This window comes from Brachycentrus maculatus, unplaced genomic scaffold (genome assembly GCF_059751285.1).
Source record: "Brachycentrus maculatus isolate JH-2025_06_01 unplaced genomic scaffold, ASM5975128v1 h1tg000129l, whole genome shotgun sequence".
NCBI lineage: Eukaryota > Metazoa > Arthropoda > Insecta > Trichoptera > Brachycentridae > Brachycentrus > Brachycentrus maculatus.
In genome coordinates, this window is record NW_028280882.1 from 75,464 (window position 1) to 98,845 (window position 23,382).

At 30.8% G+C, this 23,382-nt stretch overlaps 2 protein-coding genes across 5 annotated transcripts in view; both read left to right on the forward strand.

The window, feature by feature from the left end:
- Nucleotides 1-508: 508 nt before the first annotated feature.
- Nucleotides 509-13,932, forward strand: LOC148309340 (alpha1,4-N-acetylgalactosaminyltransferase 1-like). Of its 3 annotated transcripts, XM_088260223.1 has the most exons (6): nucleotides 535-645; nucleotides 3,123-3,585; nucleotides 8,580-8,694; nucleotides 9,081-9,940; nucleotides 10,211-10,335; nucleotides 12,003-13,932. In XM_088260223.1, exons 4-6 carry the CDS (start codon nucleotides 9,168-9,170, stop codon nucleotides 12,242-12,244), a joined length of 1,140 nt encoding a protein of 379 aa, XP_088116349.1. In that variant the 5' UTR covers nucleotides 535-645; nucleotides 3,123-3,585; nucleotides 8,580-8,694; nucleotides 9,081-9,167; the 3' UTR covers nucleotides 12,245-13,932. The 3 variants fall into 3 exon arrangements, with proteins under 3 accessions (XP_088116348.1, XP_088116350.1, XP_088116349.1); XM_088260222.1 differs by lacking the exon at nucleotides 3,123-3,585 and having other exon boundaries at nucleotides 509-645; XM_088260224.1 differs by lacking the exons at nucleotides 3,123-3,585; nucleotides 8,580-8,694 and having other exon boundaries at nucleotides 522-645.
- Nucleotides 13,933-14,847: 915 nt separating this feature from the next.
- The window catches only part of step (cytohesin steppke), a 149,486-nt gene continuing 140,951 nt past the window's right edge, over nucleotides 14,848-23,382 (forward strand). The window contains exons 1-2 of one of the 2 annotated variants that reach the window (XM_088260209.1): nucleotides 14,848-15,008; nucleotides 17,192-17,265. In XM_088260209.1, coding sequence (XP_088116335.1) covers nucleotides 14,930-15,008; nucleotides 17,192-17,265 — 153 coding nt within the window. In that variant the 5' untranslated portion in view covers nucleotides 14,848-14,929. The remainder of the gene's footprint in view (nucleotides 15,009-17,191; nucleotides 17,266-23,382) is intronic. The other variant, XR_015837560.1, reaches the window with a different exon arrangement.

Here is a 23,382-nt window from a genome sequence, read left to right on the forward strand (position 1 = left end):
GTATCCCAAACTTATCTACATACATAAATACACTATCAGCTTTTGTTTATGAATATTTGTACATAGTCATTATTTTGAGAATTTTACCTACTTTGAACAAATTGTATTATCGGTTTCCCAACTTAAGATGAAACATCTATCGTTTTTTTTAAATACAAAAGAATATTAATAATAATAATATGATAGTCTGAGCATCCCACGGTCTACGACCTGGCATTTAGCTGGCTTAAGAGATCACTTTATACACTTGCCTAGCGTTCACCATTCTGACCATTGTTGAACAATCATATTGAATTAATTTTTGGAACTTGATTAATCATTAATCATATGCGATGGGCTTGGATCCCTTTCACATGTGGGTACAATTCAATTGAGTTGGAAGGATGCCTGATTGTGGCGCCATCAGTTGACAAATTAGTAAAGTACACGCATACACTTTTTATATCCTCAATCGAGATTTTATCCTCCAACATATGATGACCCAAGGTCAAATAACAAGTAATAGCGGCAGACTGAGATCACAAAAACAACGTTCAACATGTGTAAACTTCTTACTCCGAAAAAATATAATTTATCAAATTTTCTTTGTGGTTTTTATGCTAAATTTAGTGCAGTGATCAATAAAAGTCTTGTAAAAATTATTACGTGAGTAGTAAACTATCGAAATTTATATTTTTTACTATCAATTTCCTTAATTTCATTCTTATGCATGTATTTCTTAGTGTTTTTACTTATTTGCTGTGATTTTATAATTGGATGTATATTATAATGAAATATATAATATATGGTAGCTTTTTGATGCTAATGATTCGAAAGAATAGTAATTGTTATGTTATTTCTTCTTCTAACGCTTATCCGCACCCAATGGTGCACAGGACACTGCATCGCATTGACGCAGTGTAATCTTGTTTGTTACTTACATGAAGGCAAGATGATCACTCCTGTGCTTCAGAATTTAGGGTAAAATCAAATAAATATTTGAGTGTAAAATCACTAATATTTATTTTCACCCCCCCCCCTGGGAATCGTACCCGGAACCTCCAGCACGGTAGCTAAACACGCTAACCATTTCACCACGGAGACGGACGTTTATAAACTATAGAGTAAACTACAGACACATATTAATTTTTTTATTAAAAAATCTTCTTAATTTCATCCTTATATTTCTTAGTAAGTGTTTTTATTTATTTGCTGTGATTTCAATATTGATTTGAAATATATAATATATGGTAGCTTTTTGATGCTTATGAGTCGGAATAATAGTAATTATTATGTTATTTAGGTACCTAGATTAGCCATGAATAAGTGATAAAATTTCCGGTTTCCGATTCAGATTATTATTTTTTAGTAACCGAAATAACATTTGTGTGCTGTCGTTGTTTGTAACTTTTTATACATATTATATAAAATGAATATCAACACTATTAAAAATAATATAGATTATTTAATAATAATAATATATTTATCAATGTGTAGTTTATTTTTACTTCTTAAAAAATAACTAAACAAAGCAAATTGTTAGCCGCATACATTCATAGAATTCTCATAAATGGTTATTAAAATGCTATTTAAAAAAATCTTTTGCATTGTACAAAATAATATAAAATACAATTCAGAACATATATGTATAAAATATAAATACAAAAAAAAGATCCCACAAAGCCATGGCCTATGTGCGGGTTTACAATATAATTTAGGTCATAGTAAAGGGCACGGGCAAGAATACAATAGACATTATAAGAAGTAGAACTAGAATAATAGTGTTAACATAAAATACAAAATACCTGACTAACAGAAAACAATAAAAAATATAAAAAATAAATAGAAAAACAAATAAAAAAATAAAAAAGTAAAAAGTTAGCAAGCATGTACTGCATGAGTGATACGTCTACAAGAAAAAAGAGCTTAAATCTGTCTCTTCAATAAACAATCTCAGCAAATTTTAAATCGATACAAAAATGTGACAACTTAACATCTAACATATAGTCTTTGTGAAATAAATTAAACAGTTTTGGAGCTATGAAAAATGAGTGTCTTTGCGCGAGTCTGGATTTACAAAAAAGATTTCTAATTTTTTATGTATTATAATTTTGATTTCCATAATTTATAATTTCCAAAGCCAATAACAATGTTTCAATTTAATTGATTGCGTTCATTTGAAAGTACTTTTCGTGATGTTTTTATTTTTATTTTCAATACATATTTTTCTTTAAAATTAAAAATTAGCATTTATTTCAACATGTTTATATATATTTCTGTCTAATTTAATTCATATGTTTTCTTCTTCTTTGTGTGTCGTGTCGGGTTTCCCCGATATTGACTTTCGCTTGTGAGAATGTGTCCCTATTTTGAGAAGTCCCAAAAAGCTCCACGACGCTCCATACTCATGTCCACTCGTATATAAATATTATGGAGCTAAGAGCCCCACCTAAGAGTGGTCTGTCCATACGCCTCTCCGAGATGGTAATTAATAAAACTGTTATAAATAAAAAGGCTTGGCACGACTCAGAGCCTAAAATCTGGTTGAATTAAAAGTCTAAGTAATCTAGCCGCATAAATAACCAGATGTATGGATGTGTAGGAAGATAGGAGTGTATGTCAGGACAGATGAGGGTGTCATTTCATCATCGCTGCCTACCCCTGCAGTAAACGGCATGATAGTAGCAGCAGTAATAATTAGTAAAAGTACTTTATTCCAGAAGGTTCATAGGATTTAAGGCATTTTCGATGAAGCAATGGAACATAAGGATCTATCGGATTTGGTGGTGTTTTATTTGGAAAATGTGACGAATAAGATAAAAGAGCTATGTAACGGATATTGATGGATATAAACTAAATATGCTCTAAATCCATGTACATAATAGGCAAGGAAATTTTTTTAAGGCAACCAACAAATATACTTTTTTAAAGGCATAGACTAACTTAAAGAGAAAATTTTATAAAATTTAAACACACATTGCAAGATGAATGTCAATTAGTTATTTCTTTAGTAAATTGAATACGCCTTCGAAAAAAATACTGCTCGCGTGTAGCATACGGGTTAGTCGTGTCATTGTTCATTACCGAAGGGGAATTCTGCCTCGTAACATGTAGTTTCTGTATCTCTTATTTCATAATTACAGAGCCCCCAGCTGTTAGCCAGGACAGGGGTCGCTCTAGGTCGCTGTTCACCTAGGGGAGGATATTGGCTATAGAATTATACGAGAAACCCTGCCACCCCAGATATAAGAGTGTACAGTAAATTCAGAGTATTCCGCGCATGCGCCTCACGAACTTGCGAACCAGGCACGCCAGAACAATACCACTTCCGCACTTTTTACTGCAATCTCGGCCTGTTGGCGATTCGAAACCATAAATAGAGACATTTTTCAGTGAAGATTCGAGTTTCCACTGCGTCAGTCGGCGCGGCTAATCAAAAACAGAAAAACTGATACGCTAACCAAAGAAACGCTTTTTTGTGACTCCTATCAAAAATGTAAATGAAAACATTTTTTAGGTTATGAAAAGAAAACAATCATATAAGGCAGTGACATTGCTATCAGAGTGATTTGTGAGTAATTGAAGTGATGTGAATTTTTCAATAAGGTGAGTTTTAATATCGGTACATTCTTTTTTCCGAGGTTTTCCGTTTGCTGTTTTTCCTTTAAGTATATGGGTTGTGCGTAGAGCACATAAAAAATATACTTTGTAATATTTTCTACATTAACTTTTATTATTATTTTATTTTGTAAATATACATATATATTGTAGATAAATAAAGCTCTCATAAGAAAATAATACGTTGTAAATGTGCTGTCATTTTTTTCCTATGTTATCGTTTGAATTCAATCGAAACACAAAGGATAAAAGACATCTTAGATTTAATAATTTAATATTATTATTATCTAGTTCACAATATAAACGAAATTCTGCAAAATAAAAATCGTCTGAAGAATGAAAGTGTGTAAATGATTTTTACATAAAAACTTGATAATAAATAAAGTTTTATAATAACATATGGTATAAATATCGTATATTAAATGAGGGTGGTATACAACATTTTGAGTGTGTCAAAATACTTGTTAACAAATCTGGATTATCTCCAATTATGAGTTATTTTTTACATTACAATTACAATGTGAAAAATAAGTCCTAATTGGAGATTAGCCAGATTTATGAACAAGTATTTAGACACACTCAAAATGCTGTAAATAAATTAACTGGTCAAATTATATTCTAAAACAAAAAAATGAAAATGATATTTTCTAGCGTTTCAGAAATATGTGAATATAATCCAGGATTCGGACTTCACGTACAAATGAAAGAGTTTCTGCTTAAAAACAGCTTCTCTCATCCCGCCATAGATGTCTCTAGTAAAGCCAAACACTATTTTGCACGTGTGTAAAGTGATCACTTAAACCAGCTTATGACGATCGTAAGCCTCGTAAATTCCAAGACTTTCATATTCTTCTTCATCTCTGTTGAAATGTCAAATGAGGGTGGTTTTGTGAAAATAGATTTTACATTAATAGATTTAAATAGTGATAATTGAAAAGGAATAAATGCCGAGGTTTTTGCATTTACAGGGCTTATGACCTATCATCTATAATATCTTCTTGTTAAAGCTCCTCTAAGGATAAATGCAGTATTTGTACATATTTAAATATAATTGATATTATTTTCTGGTTTATATTCTAAAATAATTTACCTAGGTTATGTGTAACGAATTAATAACCTTATTCGTAATTACAGTTAATAAGTTTGATGTGTTCCCGTATTTGACCTAGATAATAGATAAATATTATATTCATTCTGTTTTGTAAATAATGACTCCATGTCTCCCCCCTACATCGGTGTTTATTTATTACAATACATATATATACCATATGGAAATAATAATTTTAATCAATTTTATTTACAAAGTGATTTATGTATTATCATCATTAAAAATATTAAGAGGTACGAATGAAAGTGATTCTAGTTTCGGAAAAACCAACATTTTTATATTACACCGTAAAAAACAAATATTTTTATAAAATATTGCCATTTAGTCTTTGCCAATACAACCGGCTTCATATTGCGAGAGTCGTTAGAAGTGAAATAGAGAAGTAAACTTTAAGTTAACTACACTACGTAGTTAAAGCGTTATCTTTTCATTGTAATTCCAGCCCTGGGTAATTTTCAGAGACCTGTTTGTTGTAATAAATGTTATTTTATTAAAAAATTACTTTTGACTTAATACTATATTTTCATGTAAAAGGAATCTATGGTCTACTTGTATCAAAATACAACTAACTTACTAACTCATTGACTAACCATCACGCCGCTTCCCCGCAGGGGTAGGCAGAGAGAATAGAATGCCATACCACTCTGTCTTTGCGACCAAACTTCGCCTCTTCCACATTGATGCATCACCTCATATCTGTCGATTATTCCGACTCCTGAGATGACGCTCAAGTATTTGAAATACTTCAATCCATTTAATCCATTGAGGATAAATACATAGAAAATGAACATGTTCAAGGTTTAGCAATTTGTAGTTTTCGTCGAGTGTGTCTGATTCCACGAACATCGACAAGTCGTTTAGCTCCGTTTCCTGTTATTGCTGCAATCGAATTACAATGATGTGCTTGAGAAACAAATGCAAATGGCAATTGGCGAATTCCTGGTGACAGGTCCGATGACATTAGGAAAGTGGCGGGCCTGCACTGGAAGAGAGTCGCGTTTAACAGAGAACTGTCGAAGTCCAAAAGGGAGGCCTTTGTTCAATACTGGACACAAGAAGAAGGCTGAAGTATGTAAGTAAGAAAAGATAAAGACACCATTGTCTCGTCGGAGTCAATCTGGAACTCCTAATAAAGCAAGAATAATGTCAACAAAAAATACCGGACAAAGTTGTCGACGAATAGAATAACCATTGTCTTCAATTTAAGTCTATTCTACTCGTACTTTGAAATCTAAAAATGTCTTAATTAAAAATAATTGCTTTGCTACTGCGAGCACATTCAGTAGCATCTAGTTACTAGATTCTAGTATGTAACTGTAGTTATGATAGTGACGTGGATCGTAGTACAATTACATAAAAATATTGTATAACTTATCTGATAAATTGTAAAGTTATCGAAATAAATAGTGCGTTAGTGCGAACTTAAAACAATTTGCATGGATTTACCCACATTCACACACATTCTACGTACATGAAAGGTATACGAATTGCCGGACTAGTAAAACAGGTGTCCGATCGGCATTTTGAGGATGTTTTCAATTTTTTAAGAAAAAAATCGATAAAACACATTATATACATAATGTAGAAGCATGATATTCCCGATAAGTAATTTGAATCACACATTCTGGGACCGTGTTATACATATAATAGATTTGTGTTATAGACAAGTGTTATACATATAATAGATTAGGACAATATACGGCAGGCATAATAATTAAGTTCGAAAAAATACATATATCATGTTTGTTTTATGTTAATAGTATAAAACAAACAAAGACTGAAAGGGAAAATTTTTAAATTAGTAGAAATAGGCATGAAGTATGTTCAATCTATTATAAATAGTAAAAAATAATAAAATATAGCCAATAATATCGAGATTAATATTTCTATATGATGTATACATTTAGTTCGTTTGTATTAACTTTATCATCATGTTGTTTTTTTTAATGCTAGCATTAAAATAACACCTACAAGTAGTCTGTTTATTTTGAAAATGTGTATTACGTTATGATAAAACAACGAGAATTGGACGCATAAAGAAGTACGTATAACGTAATCGATCAAATTTTGTAGGATTAATTTTGGCATGATTTCGGTTTGCGTGTTTCAGCAACAAGTATGTCGTAATACAAAATTGTTGCGAGTGAAGTTAACCGGTTAAAATTAAATATTTAAGAACCAATTAATTTATTATTTCTTCTTTTCACAACTCAATCGATCTGTTGCGCATTCTCCCGAACAATTGAAGGACTGATTGCAAAATCGGCATTTGAATTTCAAGCAGTTTTTATATCAAATAAACTCCTTGTATTTTGTAACAGTATGTTAAAAAATGTGCTGTATAAATAAAAATTCATTAATTTATTTTCATCATTCACATATTATATCCAATTTAAAATTACAGTAATGTCTCCTCACTGGGTATTCCAGTGCCGAGGACACATTTTACAATACTTGTAATTCAATTATTTATTGGTTACTTGTCTGCCATGAGTCATGTTATCATGGTGACCTGATCAATGGCATTATATTTTGTATTTATTTACCGCCGTTATCCAATTATTAATAGTTCATACGGTATTGAATTCTTACTTTTCTTATCAATATATATATATATATATATATATATATATATATATATATATATATATATATATATATATATATATATATATAAATATATAAATATTTATATATATTTATATATATATATATATATATATATATATATATATATATATATATATATATATATATATATATATATATATATATATATATATATATATACATACATATATATATATATATATATACATATATATATATATATATATATATATATATATATATATACATATATATATATATAATATATATATATATATATATATATATATATATATATATATATATATATATATATATATATATATAAATATATATATATATATATACATATATATTTAATTTAATTTTATTATTATTTTTTTTAATGTTTTTTTAATAGATTTATATTATCCACTGACACTTCGTGATGGAATTGCATTTTTAATTTATTATTAGATTAAAACCAATATTTTTAGCTTTTCCACTTTTTTATTTGACCAGCGACCGGGTTTCGTCGTTACCGACATCATCAGACTGGTATGATGACCAGTCTGATGATGTCGGTAACGACGAAACCCGGTCGCTGGTCAAATAAAAAAGTGGAAAAGCTAAAAATATTGGTTTTAATCTAATAATAAATTTTTTAATGTTGCTTGCATATTTCATGATACACTCATATATCTCTAATAGAGCGTACTGGTCATGTTTAGGGAGGGAGTTTATTTTAATACCTTTATTGATAATAGAATTGTAAATACAATTTATTAGGTAGAGCAATCAGTAGACTTGAAATTAATGCAATGGCTAATAAAAGCGTGTGTCTATGAAAAATTAAAAGAAGGAAATGCAATTCTTAAATAATAAAAAAAAGTACCTAACAGTAATCTAGTTGCATTATTCTAGTGATAGAATTTCCTTTTTAATTTATTATAATCGTTCTTCATCCTCATTTCTTCTGATAAATAATTAAATTTTATTATTTCGTAAAATGTTGTGCTATATATTAGTAGACCGAGGCACCATACTACCTTAGTTTATTTTATTTTCTAGTATGACTATATTGTGAATTCAATTTTTACTTGTAATATAAAAATATTCATTTTATGTTCTTTTATTTCGTCTTAAGAATATAAATTACCACAATGAAAGTATCTTGCGGTTTATGATATTGGTAAGATAATGTTTACTTCAAATTTGACTTTTCTGCTGACACTTGATCTTAAGTAATCATTTTTTTGTATTTAATTTTTGAAAATTGTTACAGGTGACTCTCTGAAACAAAGGACTAAAATCTCGAAATACAATGGACTACAGATTAAAGTTTTTCAATAAAGTCATAATTCAAATTAAATAAAATAAAAATTCAAAATGCAATCAAGGTAAAACATTTTTAACTCATTTTAATATTCTCCATCTTAAAAAGTATATATTCATGTTCTATCTGTGCAGTGTAGTAGTTAGCACGCCTGGCTTCGGCGCTGGGGTCCTATTCTATTCCCAGAGTGGGCTAAATATAAATTATTGCATACTTAAAATTGTTTGTATTATGAATTCAATATCTTATTGATTATTTACTTTAAAAATATTATAAGAGACAAATTTAAATGTATTTTGAAAGTTACATATTACTTTTCTTAACACATGGTCTGATTCTTAAAGTGTTTTCTCATTTGTGTTGAATTATTTCAGCAATTTAAATCTTAGTTATATGTATATAATTGTACTGATTAAAACAATTTAAAATAATTTTATTTGTTTTTTCTAGTTAAACAAGAAGAAAATTAAATGGAATGCCAAGGAGATTAATACAATTAACAAATATAAGAAATTGTAGTATCAGAAATACATTACAATGTTTTACTATGGAAGTCCTTCTGTGTTTGGCAAAAATAGCAAGAGATGGAGTTGTGGTTGCTCTCGGCTAAGGGCAGCAAAACCAAAAATATACAAAGCATTTACACTTATTTTCATAGTTACATTACTAATCCTTTATAATCTGATAATATTGGGCAAATTTCCTTCAGGCGGTCTTGGTTGTTTTAATAAAGCAATTCATGACGGGATTCCAGATATTTTAGATGATGAAGTGCATCCTCCTCCTAAGGGTAAATCAATTTTTTTCCACGAGACATCATGCTATGGAGATAACGAATGGATAATACAAATAAATCCTAGACAGGCGTGCGCAGTAGAATCAGCCGCATTCCTCAATCCAAACTCTACCGTTTACTTGCTATACACCTCGCCTATTCGATATCCCAATGTGTCCATGTTTTCATCCCCCAAGTTCCGAGTATTGCAAGAATTGCTAAAGTATAAGAACGTAAAAATACGGAGAGTGAACTTGAAAAGATACATAGAGAATTCTCCATTACAAGAATGGTTTCATACTGGTCAATTGAACCGATCCTCCTATGTTAATTCTCACACAAGCGATGTCCTGCGTTACCTCTCTTTGTGGAGGTACGGAGGAACATACATGGATTTGGATGTTGTTCTGATGAAGAATTTGAAGTCTCTTAAACCCAATTTTGCCGGAGCGGAGTCCCATGTTAACGTAGCCGCAGGTGTTTTAAATTTTGATCACGGAAGTGTCGGCCAATACTTTGCAGAATTATGCCTAAGGTATGGTACTTCTTGACTAATAATATAACAAATGGTTGATAAAATACTGTTATGTAACTTGCAAAAATTAGAAAAACATGAAAGTTCTATAAAGAGCAGAATGATGATTATAACAGCGTAGAAAGTGAAAGCCAGTCGAGTCTTATGAATTCCATATTGCCTTGGTATAATAAGATACTTCATCTTTGTTGACATATCTAATAGACCTTAATAATTTATGTTTAATAAGTAATTTCAATTATAAAAGTAAATAATTAAGAATGATTTCAGAGAACTAGAGCTGCATTTCAAAGGTGAAGATTGGGGATACAATGGACCTGGTGTTATCACAAGGGTTTTAAACCGTGTTTGCAAGACTAAAAAAACTTACGCTATGACTGAAAAACATTGTAAAGGTAAAATTGTACTTGTTTTTATCCTTTAATAAGTAATCCTAGACACTTCATACTCCCTATTTATCTACGCATATATAAGGCATTGGTATCATCCAAATGTAAACAAGAAATATGAGATCGAAAAATATTACAGGGCACGTGTATGTACAATAATGTAATGTACAAAGTTTAATGTGTACTGATTTTTCACAGATCAAGAAAGTTTCTTCTTTGATCTCTATTTATACTTAACAGTGCATAGAGTCCTATGTTGAATCGACGTAGTATTAGCACAATTTTTAATTATACAAAGGCAAGGTAACCAGTCCTGTGCTAAAGATCTGGACAATATAGGGGATTGGAATATATTTGAAGGTAATGATGAAAATGTGAGTGAAGAAGCTCACGATGAAGGACGTAACTGCCAAATGGAAAAGGAATAGTAGGAAGAAAAGGAGAATAGCAGCAGAGGCTGGGGCTCTAGGGGCTACTAGCTGGTACTCCTACTAGCTGGTGTTATCTATACACTGCTAATGTATATGAGATCCTTGAGGATACAAAGTTTGATATACAAGGCGATATACAAGGTCCGGAAGAATATCTTCCGGACCTTGTATATCGCCAAGCAGGAATGTAATATGGTTTTAATGAGAGGTTAAATTCATTTATTGTGTAGTGCAATATCTTATCAAGAACATATTTGAATGAGAAGTGTTTGTTATCATTTGATAACAGCTGTGATGTCAATTGTATAAATATAAAACATTTTTAATCATATTAAAGTACTTGATTGTACTTAATAAAACAAATATCTAACAATCGGTTCCAGATGTGATCTCTAGTTATTGTTCATTGAACGTGACAATAGGCTTTCTCAATATGCCTGAATACCCCCGTCAGGATCAAATATGTTTGGTGTGTCACTGGAGCCTAACTCAGCATACTCACAGTTTGCATTATGCATCTGGACTTAAATTCCCAAAATTGCAAATTTCTTCATTATAACTAGATGTAGAGAAAAAAATTCTGCTTTCTTGACTGAAACACTCAACAAGCAAATATGTTCGCCGTCTCACAAACATTTAAACATGTTATCATCAATTCATTTTACCAACACCCACATTAATCATATTTGCATGGACCACTTAACTATTATTGATGAAAAAGATTTGGAAAATTTGGTATTATAAGTAAAAATAATTATGTACTTAAATGGATTTTCAAGTATCACTAGTTATAATACCAATTTGAATTCTGGGTCTGTGATATGATATCTAGTTGGTGTTTGTCACCCAAGATTCAATTTTTTGAGGGTTTGTAAGAGATTTAGAACAGCTGGAATGATCTGCATATGCCTTTTGATCTTGTCTTTTGGAATGACAGTGAATGGGAAAATAATTACTAATGCTTTTAAAATTCTCTACCACTGACACGGGGCTTAGATGGTAATACTAAATATAATATATAATCCACCACCAAGTTCTAATACCTAGGGTGACAGCCGTATGGGAGTTAGTAACACTTCTTAGGAATACAGCCCCCCCTATGCACAGAAGACACCCCCAAACTCAAAGTCCTAAAGAGGAACGCCAGGCAGACTTTAGCTACTCTGACTCTTAGGGAAACCTAATAACATTTTTTATATACCATTCATACTTCTCATATTGAAATGGAGAATTTTTTTCTAGGATTCCACGTTCTACCACCTTCTGCATTTTATCCAATCCATTGGACGCAGTGGAAAATGTACTTCGACTCTACCAAATTTGAAGAAACCATGAGAGAAGTCAACAACTCTTATGCTATACATGTTTGGAATAAGTTCAGTATAAATACAAAGGTGTACACTGTAGAAAAGGATGTTGCATATGGGTATATATCAAGGAAGTTTTGCCCTAATGTATACAAAGCAAGTGGATTTTCCTTCTAGAAGGTGGATAAATATATTTATTGGAAACTGGTTATGTTGATTGTTAGAAAAAGATGTGATTTTAGATAGTAGATGAGTTTTCAATATGCGATTGACTGTTGTTTTATCGGACTTTATGACCATAATCCACAACCAGTTATCCGCTGCGCTAAGCTTGGTGTTAGCAGTCAATGCCATCTGTAGTATGTAAATGTAGATGTATGGTTCAAAATGGAAAAATTAACCAACCAAAATGTAAAATTAAAGTAAAATTATCATATATCAGTATGTCATGATTGTGCCAAGACATTTCTCTGTATCTTAGAATGTCTTAATTATGTCCAAAAGTTGCTGTTTCCAATATTGTATTTAGGAGAGTTGTATCTTGGAGGGTGCTTACTGCTATGCGGCTAGTAGTATATAGGAGCAACAATTGAAAATTGTGAAAATCTGCATTCATAATATATTTATTTCCTAGAAATTTGGCAGAAAGAGAAAGGAATGGTGACATCTGTACTGAACTGTATACATTTTTGTTTTCTTGTATTGCTTTTGTATCAAACAAGCGCAGTTTAATTTAAATTGGAACTCATTGACACTGTCAAAAACATTCAACCTTGGCTAATAAAATGAATCGGAAAATTTTACATATTAATACTAACCCTTAAAGGATGCCATATACTTAGGTGGTAGTTAGTCCATTGTTTGTAAGAATACAGGTGTACAGATCCTAGTGCTCTAGCCATTACTGCTTTCCTCCTTATCGTCTCATATAATATCGATCATTCCTCCTCCATTCCATCACCCTGAACTCCTTTACTTATCACATCTGTATCATATCTAATATATATTGTTTCACTGAGATTCACCGAGTTAACACTGGAGCAATCTGATGTTGTGCCCTATGCATAACTTTGGTATAGATAGTTGCCAGAACACAGTAGATTTGTTTATTATAAAAAAATACTACATTGGTGGGCTTGTTGCTGTGAAACAATATCTTATATTGTAAATGTGCTGTGAGTATTTTATAATGAGTACCTACTTATCCCTTGTGCTGCTTATTCTGGAATTATTATTAAGTGTATTCATATATGAAAAAACTTAACTGTTTGAAATACCTAAAAAGTTATGGCTATCATCTTAAAAAAACTTTTATGATGATAACAGTACCAACTTTTCATATTATATTCACTGATGATTTAAATTGTTTATTTTCACTAACACAATGAAATGAAAAGTTTCTAGCTTTGTTTAATATTGAAATCTATTTTGAAATAATTATACACTATAATATTTTAATCCCGAAAAGAAACCTATCAAAAAATGTACATTCCTATAGGTAAGCATATAATAGGAAGCGAGTACAAATGTTTTTAAATTATAATTAGTTTGTTATATTAATGTGAATTTCACTACCATTATATAATTTTACAAATGAATTAAATTTACTTAATTTAGATTAAATAAAACATATTTTCAAAATGTATCTAATGGTTGATGTGCATTCTAAAAGTTTATGTAAATAATGAAAAAATATAAACAAATTAAGGCTTTGATATATGTATTATTGAATGACATATTTACTAAAACTGTGAATTGTTATTATTATATACTCAATTTCTACCTTATTGTATAATGATATACCAAATAAAGTTTTTTCAATGTAAAATGTGTAAATATTATATAAATAAATAAATTGTACAGTTGTTTGCTTTTTTTGTTCTATTGAATTTGTTTTTATACTACAAAAACTCTACGTCATTGATTCAGAAATAAATACATGAAAAGATTTCAGTATTTCAATACCACAAATTGAATGTAGTTTAATCTAAAACAATCTGGTCACTTAGCTCCCTTTCAAAATGATATAGGTTGACAGTAAAACAAAGTCAATGAAATGGGACAAAATGGCTTCAGAATACATATCTATAAGAGCTGTGTATTCCAGACAAATCGGTTGATAGACGTTTCACGCTTCAATCGACTAAAACAAATACTATGGGTAAAATGATCTCGCCAGTTCGCAACCAGCGTAATTAATTTGGCGAGTGTGCCTTTGGTATTGCGGGTTCGCTGGCGTGGAGTGCTCTTCATTCAGTAGTAAGAAACTGTGAGAGTGAAAAAAAAAGGGTTTGTTTGTATCAGTATCAGTGAAGCGCCCTTGAGATATATAGTATTTCACAAAGATGGCTCCATATAAATTATACAAAATTATTATTATTTGAACAGTTTATAAATGTCTGGATTTCATTCCATACCTACTTCATCGAATTTTGCTTGAAATTTTTTTGTTTTACATGACAACCGTTTTACGGTACGGGAAATGTTTCTTCATGATTGAAATACATAATAAAAATAAGGAGTTGGGAAAGGCAATAAAGTTTGGAGGCAATATGTGGACTGCATATATTCTACTAAACATATTCTTGGCAATTGATACATTCCATACAATTTTAACACACACATATTTTAAAGAGGCTTTTGAAAAATGCCATCAGTAAAATTATAAAAATGAAAGATTTATTATTATTATTATCTACGTAGGTACTGTAATGAGATTACATGACGTTTCATATACGAACAGACTGTTATGTAGCGTTATCGAGTGCATACTCGAACATATAGAAATATTCGTCAACATGGCTACGGCAGATGACAATAGTTGATTTTATTTAGTTTTTGTTTATACCGTCAGTATTCGCGATGTTGGGTGATTTTGAAAATGTGTCTTTCTGTTCTGCAGGCATATCGGGATGCCATATAGGAATGTTCGCCCGTTCAGGTCTGTGGTTGTACAATTATTCATAGTTACATGTTTGTTTACGATCAACTGTCAGCCTCTTTATTGAATGATTTTACGATAATATTTATTTAACGTTATCTCATCACACTTGTACAAGAATGAGTTCAATAAAATAAACAAAATATTAAGTATGTTACTACATTAGACATAATTTACAGTAATACAATAGTAATTCAATTAAAAAATGTCAAGGTGCTTCAGGGTTTGTCATTTCTGAGTAATAGCTTTTCTTGTAATCTCTGAATAGTTTATTACGTTTTTAACTGATTACGTATGTCTCTAACTTTATCACAACTTTAATAAACAGGACCGCAAGGATTTGTTTTCATTATAAAGGTGTGTTGTATAGTTTTTATCATTGATTAAATTAGTTCTACTTGACCTACAAACTTTTAATTTAATTTTTACTGATTAAGTCTTACGTTTTTCTATATTTATACCCAAATATTTCATATTTCGAAACATATTATTGTAATTATATTAATGTTGTTTATAATAAATGTGTATTACATTGGTTTTAAATAACTTTCTAAAACTCGGATTGTTTATGAATGACAAAAGTGGACCAATATTTTTTTTCGTACTATGCTTTTATGTGCGTGTACGTATAGTTTTGAAGTTAAAACATTTTCATCAAAGTTTTTACTTTAAGATAATGCTTATTTATGATAGATAATGACAGATAAGACACAAGTAAAGTAGACACTATCTATCATAATTATCTTTTATTAGGCTTTTCAATTGCAATTCTTTTTATTTTAAAATAAACCAAATAAATTTGGACCCAGCATTGTAATATTTAAGTTATTATTGCCCTGTCTCCCATATTTTTCACTGAAGCTTGTATTATAATAATGTGTACCTAGATATTTTATTACAATTTAACACTTGAATGTACCACTTCAATGAGTTTTATTCATATAAATGAGTAATTTTAATTTGTACCAGAAGATGAAAACATCTGTAAGTTTTCAAAACTAGTTGTAAATATAAATAAACTCATTAAAGTGGTATATTCAAGTGTTTAATTTTAATAAAATAATCAACATGTCATTCCACAAAGTCAATGCCAAATCAATAAATAATATGTACCTAGTAGTTATAATGATTTTAGGTAATTTATAAAAACCTATTTTTGTAAAATCTTTCTCAAGAGTTCTGAAATTAAAGTGTAAAATATAAATATTTGATCGAATTAAAGCAAAAATAAAAACTGTTTAGTTTATCAATTGTTTATCATATTCTTTATTTTTTCATAGTTTATTATATTTTTATTATGTGTTTATCACATGTTTCATGTTTAAATTATTATCTTGCAATTTTCTTATAATCGTATAATTTTTTCTTCTTCTTCAGCCTTCTGTCCTCCACTGCTGGTTATAGACCTTTTCCATATCCTTCCATTTCTTTCAGTCGGTTGCTGCTCGTAGACAATTTTTACCCCCCACAGCGGCTACGTCGTTGGACCGTCTTTTTTGAGGCCATCCGACGCCTCTCTTATCCTCCCAAGGTCTCCATCTTAAAATTTTATGGGTCCATCTTGTGCGGTCTTGTCTTGCAACATGTCCTGCCCATTGCCATTATTCTGGTTCAGCTCCTAATTTTTTTCTTTTTCTGTCTCTCGGGCTTATACTTAGCACTGATCTTTCTATGTGTCATTGTGTGGATTTGAGCTTCTCTACATTTCTTTTTGTAAAGCCGGAGACTGACCGGAGCATTTCGTCGTAACGTAACACGTTACGATGCGAGCTTTCAGGCAGTCAGTACACTAAGCCGAGCGCTCCATCCATAGTTTCGGATGCTCGGTGATGCTCGCTGCGAGCGATGTTACGACGTTATATTACGAAGAAATGCTCCGGTCAGTCTCCACCTTAAGTGCCATGGTCTCTAATGTATATCGTGGGTAAACTGGCAAAAAACTTGAACTCTAAAATCCCTGTTATTTAAAACTTTCAACCTGAATAAAATACCCGCTTTTAAACATAAAGTTGAATTTACTTTTCGAACCGCATAAATATAACATTTTAAACCACTTAGTTTATTTTGCTAGTTTATAGCCGTTGAAAACTACACAATACTAAATCCTGCTGTAGACTTACTTTATTTTATTTTGCTGGTTTGTTTCACTTAATATTTCAATCGATTGATGTTTCGTATTTCAGATTTAACACCCGAGCAGCAGAAAATGTTGATCGATATAAGAAGAAGAAAAACAGAGCTACTGCTCGAAATACAGGTATGTTTCTATAATTTTTTTGTAAAATTTTACTCTTTGTTGGATAATTAATATTGTCACACGGCTGAAATTTTTTTTCCCCGTTTTAAATAACTTGTTAATAAAATGTCTTTGAACTATTTAAAAAATATATTTGTTTTGTACAAACCTTTTGAAGTGGCATGGATTTATTTTCGAATTAACACATTTTTTGCGTTCCTCAAACATGGCATTGTGTTTGACCAGTCCTTAAATCGTCATCCACTCTTTAAGCGTTTGGTCACAAAAACAGCATATCCGCAGTAAGGAATGATAACATACATGTTTTGTAAAAAATTGGCTTTGGAGTGGTTGATTTTGTCTTATTTATTTTTATCACTATATTTTAATATGATACGTCAAGTTGTAGGACCATGGCATTAATGTTTCCTATTAAAATTGTCACGAGTTTGTCTTTTAATTGTCACTAATGAATACCTGTTGTCTAGCACGTTACGTTTACTTGATAATTAAAATAAAATGTCCGAACGCTAGGGCTGTCTGTAAGGCGTTGTCTGTTAAGAGCCCCAACAGTATAAAAATATTTTTCATATAAATAATACTGCTTTTTTTTCACTTAGGAATAATGTTTCAAATCACAAGTTATTAAATACCACATGTCATGAGACTTTGAATATAGTTAGAATTATTGTTTTATTATGCGATATTTATTTTGTTTGCAAGTAACGATAAACGTTTAAATTAAGAAATGCAGATAAACCTGTAAAATAAAATAAAAATATTAATATTTTCTTACTAGCTCCCTTTGATTGTGAAACATTAGTCCTTAGTCCTACTCAATGCAGTGGTTAGTTTGTTTGACTATCGGAAATGTGAAAACTCAGGTTAGATTCCCAGGGTGTCAAAATAAATTAGTAAATATAAAAAATAAAAAAAACATTTATTTATTTCCCTGGAACTGATAATACCCAAAGTCCATAACTGATATTCTTTAGTTTCAAGAAATGATTGATTAATTAAAAACTGGAACTATTTGATGCTATGCTCTATACACCATTGGGTGTGGATACGGGTCAGAAGAAGAAGAATCTTCAAAAATGATTTCTATAGATGTGTAATTTTTTAATAGTTATTTTTCTTGAATGTTTTTTGCTGATACTTTGTGACACTTTTTATAAACTCGACAAAAAACATTGTTTTGAACCATTTTTATATTTTCCTACTTTATTCCAACCGGTTTTGGCAAGCACCTTGTCATCTTCAGGGATGGAAATGTACATATCCATCCCTGAAGATGACAAGGTGCTTTTTGAAACCAGTTGAGAAAAAAAAAACAAAAAATAAAAGTGGTCAAAAGCAGAGTTTGAGTTTTATTTTAAAAATATATATATTTTGACGAATCATTTATTTTCAACTGTAAGTAGAAAAAGTGCAATAACTAGTTCTTGCACGCGTAATTAATGTAGGTACATGGGTACCTATGTTCATGACTTATTATTCCCTGCCATTACTCATCATCTATACCGGCGATGACGTCACGTCCAATGATGCATGACCACTGGTGTTGTGTCCATAGTTGCTATTTTCCACTAGTAGTCATGTAGGCTCAGAATAACGTGGCGCCAATCAACCACTACATCCGTAACTCGCTTACGTCGGCTCCTCTACTAGGCGTTATTATGCATTTATAAAAATAAATATTTATTACGTATCTGAATAATTGCCGCATCTAACGTGTTGTACTTGTAATAAAATATTTTTATAATCAATAATAAATAGTTTTTTTTTAATTAAGTGTATTTACGTCATAAAAATTATTATTAAGAATTAAAAATTGCCATTGAAGTATTGCAGTAAAGTTACATAAATTTTGTTATTGTGATTTTTTTTAAATATCTGACAGTCACCCAGTGAATGTTTCTGCCTGTGTCGAGTTTTATTTTTGTTACAAATAAAATAATAATTATTATAATTATAAAAAATTAATGGAAAAAATCGTAGTTTTAAATGCATTTGGCTTTATGTTTAAAGAGATTATGATCGCAAATCTAGAATTAAAAATATAGAATAAAACCATCAAGTCGCTTCCCCATAGGCAGAGAGAGAAAAAAACCACACCAACCTATCTTAATAATGATAGCAAAAATACTTGACTTAAAAATTAAATAAAAAAGATTTCATCCACCCCATAAAAGATTTTTGTTGTTGTTTAAAGTTTAAAGTTTTTAGAAAGGGTGTTTATTCTTCATTTTAATATTCACCTAATAATTCAATGAAATAAATACATATCAAAAACAGTTAATTTTCCGTTTTTTTTTCGTTTCCAAATATTTCGCTCCATTCCAATTTCGTGTTTGAATCTAACGCGAGCTTTGCCCGCTGTGTGGCGCTAGTCGCGCGGATATTGCGTTTTATCAGCGCCTTCAGTTGCCGCCCGGCGGTTGTCGAGTGAAGGTAGTGCGTTCTCTTTTTCAGTCGATTGACCGGCGGATGTTCGCGCCTTGTTTACTAAACAGCTACGTTTTACCCCGGTCACCGGCGAAGTTCTATAAAATTAAATAGTGAGACAAATTTATAAAGTGAAAACAATATTTCATTGAGAAATTAAATTAAAATATTATTTATCGTGTGTTTAAGAATAATTCTTATCATCCCCTGTGTGACTAAAATTAATTACTAATTATCTCAAGTGTTTTAAAGTTTTTTCACAGTTTTTATGGATTAAAATTTATTTTTGAAGGTAAAATATAAACTGATTAATAGGTTTTCTGAGTATATTACTATTTGTCGCTGACGTTTGTTTAAATATTTGCATATTTAAACACAAACAAGAGTTTTTTTTACTTGAACTTGAAATTTACGATCGACGGTATTGTAAAGTTTAATTTAGGTATTACGGTATTTTTAGAAATGATCACTATTTTATTATGTACACAAATCTGGTTATCAAATAGAGCTATGCTATTTTTTTTTATCTGATTTGAGTATGATGTGTTTGTTATCGATTTAGGAATTTCTGATAAATTTACAAGTCTTACAAAGTAGTATGATACAATTTTAGTTAGATAATTATTACATGATTAATGATTTATAGGCAATACACATTCGATAAAATTGATTAGAAATATATTTTTATTAAAAAAGAAACACATTACATACATAAGTCACATATCGCTCACTCATTTCAAGAACGTCATAAATCAAAAATCGTCAATTTTCAGTTGTGCATGTTTTCGGAATGCTCAGAAAATGTACTATATCCCAGCAAAAACGGCATATTTTAAACTCAATATTTACCCGCTACAGGGCAGAAAGTGTTGTTTTTGCATTTTGAAGAAAAGGTATTGTTTAATTATTTTGATAAATATACTAAATATTTTTCAAATGGAGAAAAAACCTTTAGGTTTTACCTAAAAAGATCTGTTGCACAGTAAAAAGTTAAATAAGTGGCTTGATATTTATTTTTGATACATTGTATTATATTTTTAAACTTTAAAAACGTTCTCCTGAAAAATCAAGTTTTTTTAATTATTACGTTCTTGAAAGGAGTGAGCGATATATAGTTCCTTTAGAAAATATAAAAGTCACGAACACTCTAAAAAAGAAACTTAACGAATACTATAAACATATGCAGACTATATAATAATAAAAATAAATAAAAATAAAACTTAATAAGATAACTCCCTCCCACGGCATAAAAATATATGTTCCCCAGTAATATATTCTTTTTAAATGTATAACATGTCACAAAAAACATGTATAAAAAAATACAAATAGATGAAAAAAGTCCTTCTCCAAGCACAAGAGCTCAATTCATTTTTTTTGGAGAGACTCAGCGCAACGAAAAATTATAAGATTGTATCAAGTAGAAGTGTATAAAAATTGTATTCAAAATGTAACTTTATTAAATAAAATAAAATATAGGATATAATATTCTCGATGAGTAATTTCCATTTCTTATTTTGGGACATGCGATTAAGGTTAACAAGACTGAAACACAAATAAGAAAGTAACAACTAAATTCAACTATTCAATTTCATTTATTCATCGTAATAAATGGCAGTTAAAAATGCACCCTCATGTTCTTACCCTAAATCTATTAACAAAATAGAAACATGAGAAATAAACTTTTTTCATTCGGCCGTAACTATAATATAATGGATTGATTGACAGACGATATTTTTGGCAGCGTATATACGTCATTCTGAAAATACTGATAAATAAAATAAAATAAAAAACCTTTTCACATTCCCACAGAATATCGTTTTTATCGATAAAAATATATCATCCATAAAAAAATATACAGCGTGCTAAGTTCATAAATTTGGAATATATAATTTATATTAACGAATTCCTGAATTGCTATAATTTCACAGGATTCTATAAATTAAGAAAATAAATTTGTAAATTGAAATAACTACATATTTAAAACATACGTAATTTATTTATTTTGTAAGTTGTTTCGTCATTGTTTCTGAGTTTTAAAAACCGGTGTATACAGTAAATAATTTACGAGTTCTTTAAGCGTACCATTTTTCGTTCGAACCCTTATCCGCACCCCAATGGTGCATAGGGCACTGCATCAAATAAACGCGCTGTTATCTTGATCGTTAACACATGAAGGAAAGGTGAACAGCCCTGCGCTTCTTATACTAGTCCAGGGTGATATTAAATAAATATTAGAGTGAAAAAATAACTTTTATTAATTTTTATTTCCCGTCCTGGGAATAGAACCCGGGACCTCCAGAACGGTAGCGATGCGGATAAGTCGCACCCCAATGGTGCATAGGGTACTGCATTAAATAAACGCAGTGTTATCTTGATCGTTAACACACGAAGGAAAGGTGAACAGCCCTGCGCTTCTTATACCAGTCCAGGGTGATATTAAATAAATATTAGAGTGAAAAAAATCACTTTTATTTATTTGATTTCCCGCCCTGGGAATCGCACCCGGTACCTCCAGAACGGTAGCCGAGCATTAGCCGACAATTACATTGCGGAGGCGGACCACGTTTTTACGATGATGATATTGTGCAATTTTCGGAATGCGCTTTTGTGTAAAAAATGTGTTTAAAAAATAAAGATGGTGGATGAATAAAGATTCCACTCGCGTAATTATTTGGTTTGTACCCGACGAGTTGTTTGGTATTGCCAGCCAGCTGAATGGGCAACGCACGAGATATGTTGACGCACAAATTTTGTTTACTTTAGAGATAAGGATGCCCGTTTAGTGCTGTGCAAATACCAACCACATATCTTATTTTGGCGAAAAATAATCATTTCCACGCCATACGCCGTCCGAGCATAATATTATTAAATAATGGTACTAATAATTGATCGTGACTTGTCCCTTACGTCGCTAGGACATGTAACTTGCCTCTTCTTCTTCGCGGTGAATGGACTATTGCCATTCTAGCAGGTGATCAGTCTTGTGCTCCAGATTCATGGATATAGGATTGGAATTCGTTTGATACGTAAGTGAAGGAGCTAAGGATGAAGGATTTTACAGCTATATGAGGAAGAACAACGAGAATAGTAAAAATGGTCAGGGCACTCGGGGTTGCATAACACACACACACACGTATATATAACTAACTAACTAACCATCACGCCGCTTCCCCGCAGGGGTAGGCAAAGAGAATAGAACGCCACACCACTCTGTCCTTGCAAACATTCCTTGCCTCTTCCACGTTCATGCATCTCCTCATACATACCCGCTGATTGTTTCGACTCCTAACCTGACCACTTTCAAGCATTTGGCATACTTGATCGTGCCAAGTTTTTCTCGGTCTTCCTCTACTCCATTTTCCAATTATATTCTCCTCGTAAATTTGTTTTACCGTTCTTTCCTCACTCATTCGTTCTACGTGTCAAAACCATCTCAACACACCTTTCTTAATTTTATCGATATAGTATATAAAATAGTATTACGAAATAGTATATATCAAATAAAATTATAAGGTTTCTTAACTGTCAGAGTAGCTAAAGTCTGCCTGGCGTTCCTCTTTAGGACTTTAAGTATGGGGGTGTATTATTTTCTTTTCCCTTATTAAATCACAGTGAAGCGCCCTTGAGGTATGATTCTACGAAAATGGCGCTGTATAAATTATCCAAAGATATTAAAATCAGTATTAAATA